The sequence below is a fragment of the Dermacentor variabilis genome, chromosome 1, assembly GCF_050947875.1.
Source record: "Dermacentor variabilis isolate Ectoservices chromosome 1, ASM5094787v1, whole genome shotgun sequence".
Taxonomy (NCBI): domain Eukaryota; kingdom Metazoa; phylum Arthropoda; class Arachnida; order Ixodida; family Ixodidae; genus Dermacentor; species Dermacentor variabilis.
Genome location: NC_134568.1, coordinates 17512085 through 17527084, shown reverse-complemented (window position 1 = coordinate 17527084; position 15000 = coordinate 17512085). Strand labels below are relative to the sequence as shown.

The following is a 15000-nucleotide window of genomic DNA, read 5'->3' as shown; positions in this document are numbered from 1 at the left end:
TGCCTAGTCCTGTCCCCCCCAAGTCCCTCCATACGACCTACAACTCCTACAATATATGGTATGAGACAACACGTGTAGTTTCGGTTCTACGTACATGCAGGTAGTTAATTTTTTAACACGTGGGTAATTTTTTTTTAATTGCAGTATATTAGCGGTTTCTTTTGCATATTCTATGATTTCAAGATGCTCATTACATAGTGCAATAATTTGGTTATTTATTGACTGCGTTCCATAGTTGGTGCGACTTATTGGCCCTATAAGTGCTACAACAGGCAGATCATGTGATATATTTCTATTCAAGAACGTATGAGTAAACAGTTCTGAATCTTCTTTTATTTTGTGAAATACTAGCGCTGCTAGTTGATATTTGCAGCAATCCAAGAACGCCATCACAAAATATTGACACATCATTTTGGGTTGTGTAATTTACTAGACCTAGAGCACGCTTTTGCAGGGAAAACAGCTTGTTGGCATCCGTTTTGTTAGACGTTCCCCAGACCAAAATGCAATACATAAGTTGGGAATTAATAAGCGAAAAGTATAGCTGCCTTTTAACCCTACCCGGAATAAGATGATGTAACCGCTGAATTAGGCCGATAGAGCTTGATATTTTAACTCGAACGTTATCTACATCTTCAGACCAACTCGGATAATTTCGGAAACATACCCCACGAAACTGATGCGAGTGCGTCTGTGCGATGCTTTCATTATTAAATTGCAAAGAAACATTGTAACCTATTGGTTTATTTTTTGGCCGAAAGAGCATAATTTTTTTTTTTTTACATTTAATTCAAACTGATTGGCTATAGGTCATGTTTTAGGTTCGCGTAACCAGCGGTATGATTTTTGGTCAATGTCTTGTAAATTTACACTAGAAAAAAGGATATTTGCATCGTCTGTATACATGACAAGGTGAGGAGTGAAATGAATATTTACTATGTCGTTTATGTATAGAAGAAAGAGCAAAGGGCCAAGGATTGACCATTGCGGTACCCCATACTTGATAATATGTAAGAGATTTAATATCACGACTTAATTTCTTACTTTTAATTTTTTTTTTCATTAAATGAAGGTCCTTAGACTTCTAAACTGTAGAAAATATACTCACAATCCAAAGAGTTCCCTAATAACATAATAACAGCTTTTCTACTGCCAGTTTTTGGTTTATTTCCCAGGAGGTTACTGTAATGGCGTCAAGACACAGAATATGTTCACGTGGGAGCAGGAGATTAAAACATTTTGACACTTGCTCTGGCTTGCACGGTCACCTCCTAGACTGCTACTCATGAGGCCTGATGTAGCAGCATAAGATACGACCAAGTGAGCCAGAGCGAGAAACTGTAGCAATGTCCTGCTTTCATGTGACCGCCCTCTAGTCATGACAGTAATGTCCTGGGAAACGAAACCAAAGCTGGCTGTAGAAAAGCTTTCAAGTCAAGTATTTAGACCCCCCCCCCCCACTCTGAGGCTTTCCACTATATTTTCTAAGGTTTAGAGGTTCCGGACCTTTATTTACTGCAAAAAAAAAAAAGTAAGAGTAAAAACTAATAGAAGTGTGCGAATAGCAGTATTTGAGACCAAATCAAATGCGAATCGAATACTGCCAGAAGCTAATCGAATAGAATAAGAATTGAAAAATGCCAGAAGCAAATTGAATCCAACATTTTTCAAATAGCTTACAAATAATGTACAGCCTTCTCACCAATAATGTTAATTTTCACATCCCGGGTTTCAAAACATTAAAGATTTTCTGTCATTACACTGCACATTATAAAGAATGCTTTATGAAAAGCACAAAAGGAGCATTAGGAACAACTAAGCAGTTTGCTCGCAAAGTTAAGGCTCTTCAAAGGATATGTGGTCATGCATTATCACAGAAAGTTTAGAATGGCAGCCTTGTTGGCCACTTATATGCTTGCACCTTCACAACCAAATCAGAAATGCACGCCGTCTGCTGCGATGACAGAATGGAAAAAAAAAAGCACTTTTTCTCCAGATGAAATAGCTGCGGCAGATGGAGCAACTATTCATAAAGTACAGTAATCCCTTGTTATAACGAAGTCAGCGGCATGGTGAAAAATTTCTTTACAAGCGGTAATTCGATATAAGTTAGCACTCTATAAAAGCTAAAGCAGTCAAGTTTTCATTGCACCACAACTGCGAGAAAGTCAAAATACAATGTATTCAGTGAAGCAAAACTTTATTCAGGTGCAAAAAAGGCAGTGAGCTTTGGCTGTTTCAAGCTCTTACCGGGCACAAGCAACCCTGCTCTAATTTGACCAAGCATTGCACGAGGGTGTGGTCGCCGTTCATGCATTCACCCTTATTTCACAGCAAGCGTAGGTACTCCCACATCTGCACCATAGTTGGCACTTCACGTAGTGCTTCATCCACCAGCTCTTCGTCTTTGTAGGGACCACCATGGGAGCAGCAGCAGCAGCAGCCAATGCGAATGTCTCGAAGAGCCTCGTATAGATAACTGCAAGTCCGATCATTGTCAGGCTGGTCATCGTCAGGGTCGCCGACGACGGCATGGGAAAAGTTGGCATGCACAAAGCAGTTGGCAACCTTCGAAAGTGCAAGTTCTTTCCATGAAAAGTTCAGCAAATGGATTGCACCAAGCAAATCAATGTTGTACCTCTAGCTGGCATCATATGCTGTGAGCATATGTTGCAAAAGAGCCTTGTGGTAAAGCTTCCGGGTGGTCTCAATGATGTCCTGGTTGCAGTACCACAGTTGTGTTTGCAGGCAAAAATTCCACAGCAATCGCTTTGAGGTTGTTGATCTTCCCGTGGCTCGGACAATTATCAACTATGAAAAGCACTTGCCGATTCTTTGCGTCGAACCATCTATCCAGAAGGCGCACATAGTCTTCAAAAATAGCAGCACTCATCCATGCTCGCTTGTTATTTCTGTACATGCATTCCTTGGGAATAGTTGCATTTCGGAAGCACAACGGCTTCTCCGCCTTTCCCAGTATCAACAAGGAAAGCTTGTTCTCGCCTCTTGCATTGGCACCAAACAGCACCATGACACGCTCCTTGCTCTGTTTTCCTACAGATGAGGATCAGCCAGCGGTAGTGACTGTGCGATTCGGTAGCATATTGTAGAAAAATGCAGACTCATCTAGGTTGTAGATGTCTGTCTTCATACTTTTCAAGTAGCACTTGGAGCCGATGTTGGCGCTATACATCTACAGTGTCATGGTTCACGACTGCGCTTTCGCCAATGATAGACTTCAAGGTTACGCCGCATTGTTTCTTTAACCGCTCAAGCCAGCCATTGCTGCACTTGAAATCTTTATGGCCCATTTGGAGGCCGAGAGCTTCGGCTTTTGCAGTAATTGCAGGTCCATGTACGGGGAGATTAGCACTCCTGGAGTCCTTCAGCCACTGCAGAAGTGCATCTTCCACTTCAGGGTATTTCGAATCACGATTCCTCTTTCTCTTCGCCAAGAAGCTCTTTTCAAAGCCATCCAGCACAGCTTCCTTGTTCTTCAATACAGTTGATGAAGTAGACGGTGGTATGGCAAATTCTTTCGTGATGTCAGTTTTCTGCTGGCCACCTTTTCCCACTTTTCTTTATCAGCAGAACTTTCTGCTCCAAAGTCAGACACTTTCGTACGGAGACTGATGGAGTCATTCATCACTGTAGACCACAAAATCACATGCGAGGCACGCCTAACGAAGCACTCCAAACAGCACACAATCATGGCCTGCAGCACAGATCCAAATGCCTGTGCCGTCGGTGCCAAAACGACTGAGCGCGGCAGGTGATGCAGAAGGCAAAAGCTTCAAAATATTGTCAGGGCATCTCGCTTTTCTTGTCAGTGCGCGCTTGGTGAAGGTGACGGTTGCAACGGTGGGCTTAGCATTGGCTTCACATGTAGCAGAAGAAACATGATCGGAGTTGTGGAGACCAAGAAGCAGGAACCGCAGAAAGGCACCCGTTGGTGGAAGACTGTGCTCGGGAAGGAAGGCCGGAAGAGGGGAGCTTTGGAGGAGCAGCGACGTCAGAACTGGCAGCAAGGAGCTGACAAAGGCAAGTGAGAGGAGTGACTGGCGTCCAAACGGCTTGCAGACTGGAGAGCAAATGAGGAGGGGAAGGCAGTGGCTGCTGTTATAGGGGGAGTGTGGAGGTCACGGAAGACTACGAGAGTATCATGCTGAAAAGCACCACAAATGCAGTGGCTCGAGTCTGAGGTTGTGTTTTTTGTGCTCAAAAAACGATTAGCTGCTCATTGTGGGTATGCAGTGCGATCGTGAAAACTGAACAGTTTTGCAGTGGGGGCTTTGCATGATCACTGGGCAATTTTTCCCGAGCTATGCAGCCATGAAGTTTGCAAAATGAGAGTTTTTCGGCACACCATTGTCAACAACACTGTGCTAATTCTACGGTTTGAGTGTCGGTGTTTGCACACTGTCGCGTCTACGCCATTGACAAATGTCCATGGACAAAATTCAATGACGCTACCGTGCATTTAGACCATTTGTCTAGTGTCGAATGGCATGAATCGAGCATGACCAGCTTGAGAAAACCGCCGGGGAAACACCAGCTTGCATTGACCCACCATGTTGACAGCCTGACTCACCACTGGCGACGATAGGATTTTTCATGTTTTCGGCAAGTTATCGGTCCATTTGCACCATCAAAAGTGCAACGAAGCTAGGGGTGGCATTCTATTGCGATGCAGGCCGATTATGGCAAGTGGCGAGCAAATTTCTAGACCGGCTTCCCCAAAGTTGTCTTCCAGTTTTGTTTTAACGTAGCTCCTCGCATTGAACATGGCATTTATGATTGAAGGGACACTTCTTTTGTGCTTTTCGGCACGTTTCAGCACCAGAAGTGCTCTTTACAGCAGTAAAACTTTGCTCATCGAGCGCATTCCATGGAATGCTACAGCGCAAGTCTTCCTGCAATCTTTTAGCCACTTTTCGGCACCCAAGAGACCGCAGTTTTCTGGCATCGCAAAGCGTCAGGAAAACTTTATTTTCGCATGGATTCTATAACGGGGGACACCAGTGATGCGACTGCGACCAAGAGTAACGGTTCGGGCAGGCTGCACCATCGAATTTGACAGCTTCCGTTCGCTCTGCAGTAAACAGCTGGGAGCACTCGGCACTTGGTTGGTGCCCATTACTAGGCAGTCATCGGTCGTGGGTTTGGTACTTTTGTGGCCTGTTCTGTGCCTGCACGAGACTAATTCATCAGCGGTATTAATTTGACACTGTATGTGCAAAAAGGGTCACCGCCACTTGGCGGCCGTGATGCCTCAGCTCACCACTTCGCTCTAAGCAGATCAAGCTCTTCATGTGCTTCGAGTAACGCGGCTTAAAATGCATGTGTCTGGGTCGGGACCAGAAGAAATTTCAAATGAAGCGATAGTTCAAGTAAAGTGATTTCATTACAACGAGGGATTACTGTACGTTGTAATGAAACACAGACGTTTAATCCAATTTAATCCGATGAGAGGACAAAGGTGCTGCATCTCTAAATACAGTCGATCCTGGATACATAGAACTCAAAGGGGATCGCGAAATAGTTCAATATATCGATAATTCGAGATATAAAACATGCCTATCATAAGCTCATCTGAGATATCCGCATGATTCGGACAGTTTCCGAAGACCACGAGAACTGGGAATTTATCGATTTGCTTCTCTTAGGTCACACAAAAGCTGACTTATTTTTTGCACATGAACGTTGCAAGTCCCTCACGCTGCAGGATGGAACGCTAACCCTAAGCCCACGTCACCCGGACACAAGACCGTGGTGATCCTCGTGCACATCGAAGTGAAATGGACACACTGCAGATATGGATATGTGGTGTGCCACCATCAGAGCACTTGTACTACAAATTGCATGTGAACATGCCCGGCCACATGACCGTTACAATACCAACAATACGCTACTTAAATGGCCAGTCGTCATGCCTGGGCAACAAGCCAGGCGGATTTCTGTGTCGGGCACCAGAACCCACTTCCTGTTGGAACCATTCCTCCTCACCTCTCAACTACCCTATGCGTGCCGCTCAGCGCTACGACGCCTAGCAGTATGTCCCTTTGTTCTCGATACTTCCCTTCCAGCCCTTGTGTGAGTGACTGCCGACACTGCAAACCCGCTGTTTCCAAAGTGCCTTTCAATTTGCAGGACATCTGAGTTCATTCTCACTCATGTTCAACCGTGCAAACATGAATGAAGCCCGTTCAGAGCTGCCCCACGAATAACACAGCAATGAGACTTGCATGCAGCTGCCGCAATGGTCTTGCCATAATAAAAAGCAGATGTGGCTTGCAGTGGTTTTGTTAAAATTCAAACTGTAGTGTAAAGATCCGTCCAGGTGAGGGTTGGGATCGGATTAATTTTGGTTGCTCGCGGATTCCTAAAATGCCATTTGCGGAAAGCCTTTGTCTATACAAGAAGACAAACTCGGCAGCAAAGACATCTACAGTTCGGCATCCCATGCCTGGCACCACTCAGCGAGAAGATGTAGTGTTACCGAAACTTTCTTGTGGAACGCGTATCAGACCAGAGAGCCTTTCGCATACTTGAAGCAAAGTGGCAATCTGCTCTTGCTGATAACGAACAGCCACAGTTCACCTGAGCCATCCATGCGCGCGAGAAAAACCCGTACCCTATAGCTTATTTTTCCTCCATGGCACGTACTGCCCTTCAAACTCAATCTCTTGTTTGAAAGCATCTGTCAAAACAGTGCCATTTCAAATTCATTGGCCTTAAATACTTCCAACGATGTGCGAAGTGATCGCGTATCTGTTAGGAGAAGCAGCACTTGGAGGGGCACAGCATAAAATAGCTTTCAATATATACTGAATCTAGTGGTGAACAGGAGTACGATGTATGCATAGTACACCACTATACTTTGGCATGAGATTTCCAAGAAGATTTCCCAACTATTCGATATAGAGAATAATTCGATATATTCAAGTTTGATATATCTGGGGTCAACTGCAGTACCAAGCAATACACGCTGCCAAATGGTGTGTGAAAACTACCTTTTAAACTACCTTTTATTGCAAGTGAGCATGTTTAGTCAGAGAAGTCTAGCTGCCTGGACATGTAAATGTGTGATCCAACCTTTGTTGCTTTCACTAATAAGTCATTTATTTTGTCAAGCACATAAGACATTTCTAGAAAAGCAATCTACCAGACTATCCGATTTAGTCATTCTTTTTAGTGTCTCCTCATAAAAAAGCTTACTTTTTTTACTGGAATTACCCTTTGCAAGTGCCTTAACCCTTTGAGTGTCAATGACATAAATATACGGCGCCACGAACAAGTCCAAAAATGGTCGATGCCGTATATTTTGCAGTGCCGTCTGTACATTTAGAAAGCGCACCAATTTCCTAACTTTTTCTTTTCTGTCATGTGCTGCCATTATGTGGGTATACAGGGAATTTTTTTGCGTGCCTCCCTCTCTCGGTTTTCGATGCATGGTTTGTTTTAGTGCTAGTTCGCTCCCGCGTGTTTATATATACTACCGCTCGCGCATTGGCGCGCAAGCGGGCAGGTGGCGGTTTGGGTTTTGTTTTTGCTGGCGCTTGCAAAACTGGTAGCTATCTCGTTACTAATCGCGCAAAGGGCAACCGCTTGTTTCTTGCTCGTTTAGTGCTCACAGGGTTGCGCATAGGAAGGATGCTGCCATGCATGCGTTTCTGCTGCTTTTTTCTTTTTTTTTTTTTTTGAGACTGGCGAAAACTAATTGCCTCGGGTTGGCGATAAGATGAAGATTAGCGGAAGTTTGTCACATGTTTTCCTTTTTTGACAGGCACACAACCGCACAATTTTCCTGAGTGCGCGCACCTACGCAATTCGATTACGCTATGCATGTACATATTAGTGTAAGAACAGGAACAGGTGAGAGTTGTAAAATATTCTTGTGTGTGCATTTTCTAAGGCTTATGTGTATAACAATGCATCAAATTTTTAATCTTTATAAGTTTATTTCCTTTTTTATTGTTGTTATTCATGAATGAAGAGTAGATATATACCAACACAAAATATTTTTTCGTCGCTTTACGCTCATTCTAGCAAAATTACGGTAATTTTTTTTTTCGAAATAGGTCCCTTCGGGACCCTAAGAATTTGAACCTGCAATATAAAAAATTGACCCTGGGCGGTCGCATATGGTGAAACAAATCGACCTTCAAAGGGTTAAAACTCCTTCCCTACCGCACCCATTGGGTATTGTTAGCCTGCTATTGATAGTTTTCAACGCCACTCTCGAGAGCTTCCACGCTGCTCACTGACACACTGAGCTATATGACGTGAAGGAGGAGAACTATATTTTTGTTTTCTAAGCAGTTCAATTTCTTACCATCAGACAGTAATTTTTTTAGCACGTTCCGAAGTTACACTATCGTCAAAGTAGATCTCGTGATTAGCAGATCTCGTGATTCCGCTGTCTGCAGCCGATTTTATTGATGGATTAAGCAGCAGTGAGCCTGAGGATGCTGCTTTTTCTTTAGACTTTGACTCTGAGAGTGACAACGACACAAAGCAGCCCAGAACATCAGCGGCCGCAGCCCGGTACACCCAACTGTAGTGCTTGCAGTTGAATTTTTGTAGGGGAATACCTGTTCAATGAAAAATTTTTATTTTTTCAGAGATAGCGCTTATTAGACGGCAATACAATTTGATTACCTCATCATTTTTGTTCCACATTTTTCTTAGATACTTCTTAGATACAGTCGTGTCTTTACAAACTTTCTTCAATTTTATCCAACAATCTTGATTCTGGCAATTTATGTCTTTTTTTATGACATATATCCCATTAATAAAACATTTATGCCTGAGAAGTGCATTCATTCTGCTTTTTGTTTATGTATTACATAAAATATTTATTGCAGTGGTTCCTTGAGAAAAAAAAAATCTGGTGCAACCTATAAAAACGCCTATTTTTTCCCACAGTAGGGAAAGAGTTAAACATCTTGCATATGATGAAAAGGTAGTATGTTAACAAACAGTAAATGAAACTGAATCTCTCAGCTTGTATGTAATGTGTTGCTGTCCTGCAAGACAGATCACAAGTGCCTGCAGCAATAAGCACACATACAGGTCAAAACCAAAACAAAAACAGAACTCCTATTCACTACCTGCACCATGCCAAAGTGTAATGCGATATCACAGGGCATATACCTGTTGGATGTCCACTGTTACATCCCAAATACACCAGAGGAGAAAGGAAATCCAGTGGGTGCTTTAGGTGAAGATGGTAGTGCGAGTGCATGTGTATGACAAATGCCTAACGAAGTATAGTACAGTCAACTTTCATTAATTTGGCCCTAACAGGGCTGACAAAATTTATTAAGGCAAAAGCCGTAAGTGGCTCGTTGCAATGGCTCATACCTAAAAAAACGGGGTGTCTAGTCAAGTGGTACAAAAATGTCACGATCAGCAATGGCTCATAACCCGCTAAGCAAGCAAAGATGGAATGACTTATACCCCTGTAAGCAAGTAAAAAATGCAATGGCTCATACCCCCTTAAGGCAAAGGTTACAAGCACTCAGCAAAGTGAAGCAAACAGTGCATACACTCATTGAAATAAACCATACAACACACAGAACAGCATGCACTTCAATAAAGAACAAGCTCAAAACTAGTGACACGTGTACTTGTCTTCATCGGGCGACACGTTTTGCCACCTAAAAAATGTTATCGCACAGCGCAGGACGCGCTTGCATGTGTGGGAAGCTTCTGGAATGTTATCGGTGGTTCCATTCACTGTCTGGGACCGAACCTTGTGTAATCTGATTGCACGTGTACGCGACACAAATAATGTAGCACTTTGTGGAAGGCACGCGGGTCCCAGCGATTACTCTGGAACATTCGACGACTGATGTATAAAAGCCCGACGCACTTGACCCTCAGATCAGATTTTCGACGATCGCCGACTTTGTTCGCCTCTGTCGCCGTTCTTTTGAGTGTAGCCTGTTCTTGAGGGCACAAGTTCGCCCAATAAAATGCTAGTTTCGTCTTTCTCAGTTTGGCTGCTTTCTTCACAGTCACTACCATGTGACCACTAGCATCCAAACCATTAATAAAGCAGTGCATACCCCCCTCGGAAGTATGCTATGGCCGAGGATGCTCGCCAAGCGAGAAACAAGGTGTGACGTGAGAAGTATAATAAAGCAGTGCATACCCCCCTCGGAAGTATGCTATGGCTGAGGATGCTCACCAAGCGAGAAACGAGGTGCAACGTGAGCAGTGGCGGGAGCAAGGCATTCGACCGTGAGTGCTGCTTTCCCCTGCTGAGAGGATGCAACATAAAGTCGAAGAGAAACTTTGCTGGCGCAAGTCTAAACCTGCTGTACAAGCGGCCGAAGATGCAACTAAGCGTCGAAAACGAGCTGAAGAAGCTAAACTGTGAAAGCACCAATGCAACAATGCAAGACGGCAATGTAGAGAGGAGGCCGAAGCTTGCAGACAACGACTTGCCACACGTTTACTTCACACTGTGGTTCGTTATGCCTTGTAAGAAGTCTGACCCCTCCGATCGTTTAACTTAATGCACTACCAAGTGTGCAGCAGGCTTTCACCTTCCCTTGTTACAGGAGTGTAACATGCTGCCAAACTTTTTTTAATTATCTGGCGGGTCAAATTAAAAAAAATATGTCAAAACACACCACTGATTTATTTGGCAGTACTTGCCAAATTCTAACATGCCCCCTAATCAAATGTGCACACACATCCCATGAATCCAAAGTATTTCTGAAAACTAACGTAAAGGTAAATTAAGGCTCCTAAACTAAACTAAATCTAGTGCACACCTGATTTTTCAGCAAGAAAAATAGGCAAGGGTCTAATATGTGTTGCACAGTGGCGGCCAGTTTCCTAGTCAGCTTCGGCGCAATATGGATGCGTTACGCAGCAAAGCATACAAATGCAGCAAACGCAGTTTCTGGCTCAATTTTCTTGGAAAGGCGTGCAATAAAATTTTTTTAAAAATGCTGCAATCAGACACTATGAGCTGCCTTTATTGCTTGAAAATTCCTATAGCAGGACGAAAATAGGCACTTTAGCCGGGAGATGACGTGTGTTCAACCCATTCATTGTACCTCAGGCCTTGTTGAGACAGACACTGCCAGTAAAGGGGTTGCTATTGAGGCCACCATAGGCGTCAGGCACATGCATGCTGACTGTTGACTGGAAAACTTAGCGCGAATAAATTATATAATGACACATAGAACAGACAAGGACAAGCACTACTACCAACTGTTTATTCCTGTCAACCCACTATCAATTTATGCACTCTTTTGAGTGCATGTATCACGCCACTTCCAAAAGTGAAAGTGTGAAGCCATATCAGCTAGAACTATCGTGCAGGTCAGAAGCAATCTCTTAGAAAATCAAACTTGTCCTCGTTCAAAACAGAAGACGCTCCACTCATGCTGACTGGTCAAGTTCGAATTATTCAGCGAAGGCCACTTTTAGTGTTGAATAACGAAAGTTTGGGCCCATAGAAACGCATGGGCACCGGCCGGGACCTTTGGTTGAGATTGAATTAACCGCAGTGAAATAAATGGAAGTCTACTGCATTTAGCAAGTGCCTAATGCTCATTCTACTGCAGGAACGCGAGGCTTTTTCTTATGCGTTGGTACACTACCCCTAGACATGGGCATGTATGGAGATCTGGCTTGCACTAACATCATGAGCATCATGCTCCCACTTCATGAATGGTGTTCACACAATATGCAGGCACCCAATTATCTTATGATACAAACCACCAAAGTCATGCTGCAGTGTGGCTCACCAGAACCTTGTGTAGAAGTGGAATCACATAATGAGTCATCACATAATGTGCAGACGGCACAATGCGTGATGCTAGGTACCTAGTGTGCCAATACAGTATTGACCACAACTCAAGGAGAAAATTATGTTGTGGGTTTCTGGGACATAACACAGTCAACACAGATGCAGTTGGGAGGTGCCTACAATAGTAATCATTGTCAGAGAAAGACATTAAGAACTGCGTAGAAATCTGACATGGCCTCTTTCTCTAAGCTTAGAGCCAGAGGCTGGAGTTGAGGAGGAAAAAGAGGGAGAAAGAAAATACAGTTTTCCTATTATAACTACGCTCACACTCAGTATATACTAAGTACATTATCACTACAATCATCATCAGCCTATTTTATGTCCACTGCAGGACTAAAGGCTCTCCCTGTGATCTCCAATTACCCCTGCATTGTGCCAACTGATTCCAACTTGCACCTGCAAATTTCCTAATTTCATCACCTCACCTAGTTTTCTGTCGTCCTCGACTGCGCTTCCCTTCTCTTGACACCCATTCTACAACTCTAATGGTCCGCCGGTTATCCATCCTACGCATTACACGGTCTGCCCACTTCCATTTTTTTTTCTCTTAATGTCAATTACTATTCCCATTTGCTCCCTGATCCCATCCCTCTCTTTCTGTCTCTTTAACGTTACACCTAACATCCTTAGTCCCATCACTCTTTGCGTGGTCCTTAAATTGTTCTCGAGCTTCTTTGTCAACATCCAAGTTTCTGCCCCATATGTTAGCACAGGTAGAATGCAATGATTGTACACCTTTCTTTTCTATAATAGTGGTAAGCTCCCAGTCAGGGTCTGGCAATGTCTGCCATATGCACTCCAACACATTTTTATTCTGTAAATTTCTTTCCTATGATCACAGTCCCCTGTGAGTACATGACCTAGATAAATGTACTCCTTTACAGACTATAGAGGCTGACTGGCGATCCTGAACACTTGCTCCCTTGCCAGGCTACTGAACATTATCTTTGTCTTCTGTACACAGGTTAAACGTAGTACATAAGTCAAACTAACTTTGCGACATCGTTCCTAGGAGAGCACCACATTGTTCCCAAGTTTCGAGGAAAAAAAGGTATTTTAACGACATCAGTCTGAAATCGGCAACCAGGCAGTATGTATCAGGCTCACTGAAGACTGAAGTCAAACTGTACGGTTTTGCATCAAAGCACATGGGGGACATGGCATGCCTGTGTAACTCTTATCTTTGATGCATAATAATTTCCACAATGTGTTTAAGGCAATGGGGTTAAAAGAATATAGAGACTTCAATCGATTAACAGAGGGCAAACAAGAGAAGCCTCAACTTTGAGCCAATGGTTTGGCAAGGGGACCCATCTTTGTCCAGACTGACAAAATTAGAAAAATGTGTCGGCCTGGCAAAGACTTGTTGAAACGTTGGCTCCATGCTAGGTTTCTCTAGATCACCTACGGTGGCTGTCAGTCATTCACAGACACCTTTGCAAACAAATTGATAGTGCACGCCTTTTTAATGGATCAAAATAAGGAATGTGCAGAGACATGGAATAGTATAAACTTACATGAGAAATACCCGTAAACTCTTCCTGGAGTTGGGCACAGGCGTTCAAGTAGCTCTCAGATTGCGCCATGGCATAATGGTGGCCAGTGTCTGCCAGTGTTTGAGCCAAACCAGCTGCACACATCTGAACAAGCTGCATCAAGCGCTCATCGTCTTCCAGTTTCAACCTGCACAAACAGTGCGTAGTGATGGTAATGCTGTCAAAGCAGTTACATTTAAGGGGAGATGCTACATGAAAGAGCTTTGTCATTTTATTATTTGTACTAAAAATTTGAAAATACTGCCATTCATAGAATAGTTTATACTGATTTTAAATACGTCATTAGTTTTTGTGTAGCTGCTATACTATCTTTTAGCGATGTCCTACAGAGCAGCAAAATATAGTGATCTTTGCAGGCACTTTCTTGCATATGAAATTTTCACAAAAAGCATCGTGCTGTAGCTTATTTAGCTTGTTGTAGACCGCAACGTGCCAATATTTATCCAAATAGCATGTACAATTACTGGAACTATGCAAAACAAATTAGGACACTTTAACAATTTTTTTTTCACAATTCCATGAAATATTATAACCTTGTACGCAACTACCGCTGAGAGATATTGCAGTTTCAAGTAGATATCAGCATTCTACATATCTTGAAGAATATGTATGCGAAATTTTGTTAGTAGAGGACAATTATAAGTGCACAAGGTTATTCTCATGGGATTGCAAAAAAAATATGTTGAAGTGTGCCTATCTTCTTTTGCATAGTTCACTAATTGTACACGCTGTTAGTATAAATATCTGCACTTTGCAGTCTACAAAGAGCTAAATAAGCTGCAACACAATGCTTTTTCTGAAAACTTAATACACAAGAAAGGGCGTGCAAAGATTACCATATTTTGTGATCACGTAGGACATAACTCAAGAAATGTAGTGGTTCGACAAAAGCTAATGACATACTCAAAATCTGCTTGAAGAACTCTCTAATTGACTTAATTTTCAAGCCTCTAGCACAAATTATAAGAAAGTCTTTTTAGAGTAGCACCTCCCCTTAAGAGTAAAAATGTGTTACTTTAAATAAAATAACAATGCCTTACTCCAGTATTAATTTAGCCCATAACACTGCACTAGCCTTCAATACTTGGAAAAACAGAGATGATCTTACTTGGTTAAACTGAAACCTTTGATTTGTTTGTGCTATGCCTAAGTGACTGTAAAACAGTGTCATAAAACGCCAACGCACACATAGTGTGCATCCATGCAACTATGCACATGCATTATAAAACTGTGAATATGCCACATCCCATTCAGGGACTGGGTTCCTGGTCTGCTTTAAAACTGCTACAATAGCGTCAAGCTTGGGCACCAATGGTCAAAAGGGGACACAAGCAGTGGACAAGACTTGCCGAAGGATGAGCTCTTTCCAGAGGGAGAACATTGCTTCTGTGTTCTTTTCCAGACAGTGTGATGACAGCAGCACACCCTGCCAAAGAAACATGAAATATCATGCAGAGCACCACCTGTGGCAAGCTACTTGTGAAGCGTAATTTCCCAAGGACGGGTATGATAGTGGCATTCTATATGTTATAACTCCATCTCTGGCAACTATTAACTATAAACACCATGTCCATTCTACAAGAGCATTTGAGTGCTTCTTCTCAGCACAAA

The 15000-nt window shown here is 42.9% G+C and overlaps 1 protein-coding gene across 2 annotated transcripts in view; it reads right to left on the bottom strand.

The window, feature by feature from the left end:
- The window catches only part of LOC142575630 (presequence protease, mitochondrial), a 157467-nt gene that overhangs the window by 47198 nt on the left and 95269 nt on the right, over positions 1-15000 (bottom strand). For both annotated transcript variants that reach the window (XM_075685150.1, XM_075685158.1), the window contains exons 18-19: positions 14739-14815; positions 13351-13516 (exon numbers count right to left, since the gene is read on the bottom strand). In XM_075685150.1, coding sequence (XP_075541265.1) covers positions 13351-13516; positions 14739-14815 — 243 coding nt within the window. The remainder of the gene's footprint in view (positions 1-13350; positions 13517-14738; positions 14816-15000) is intronic.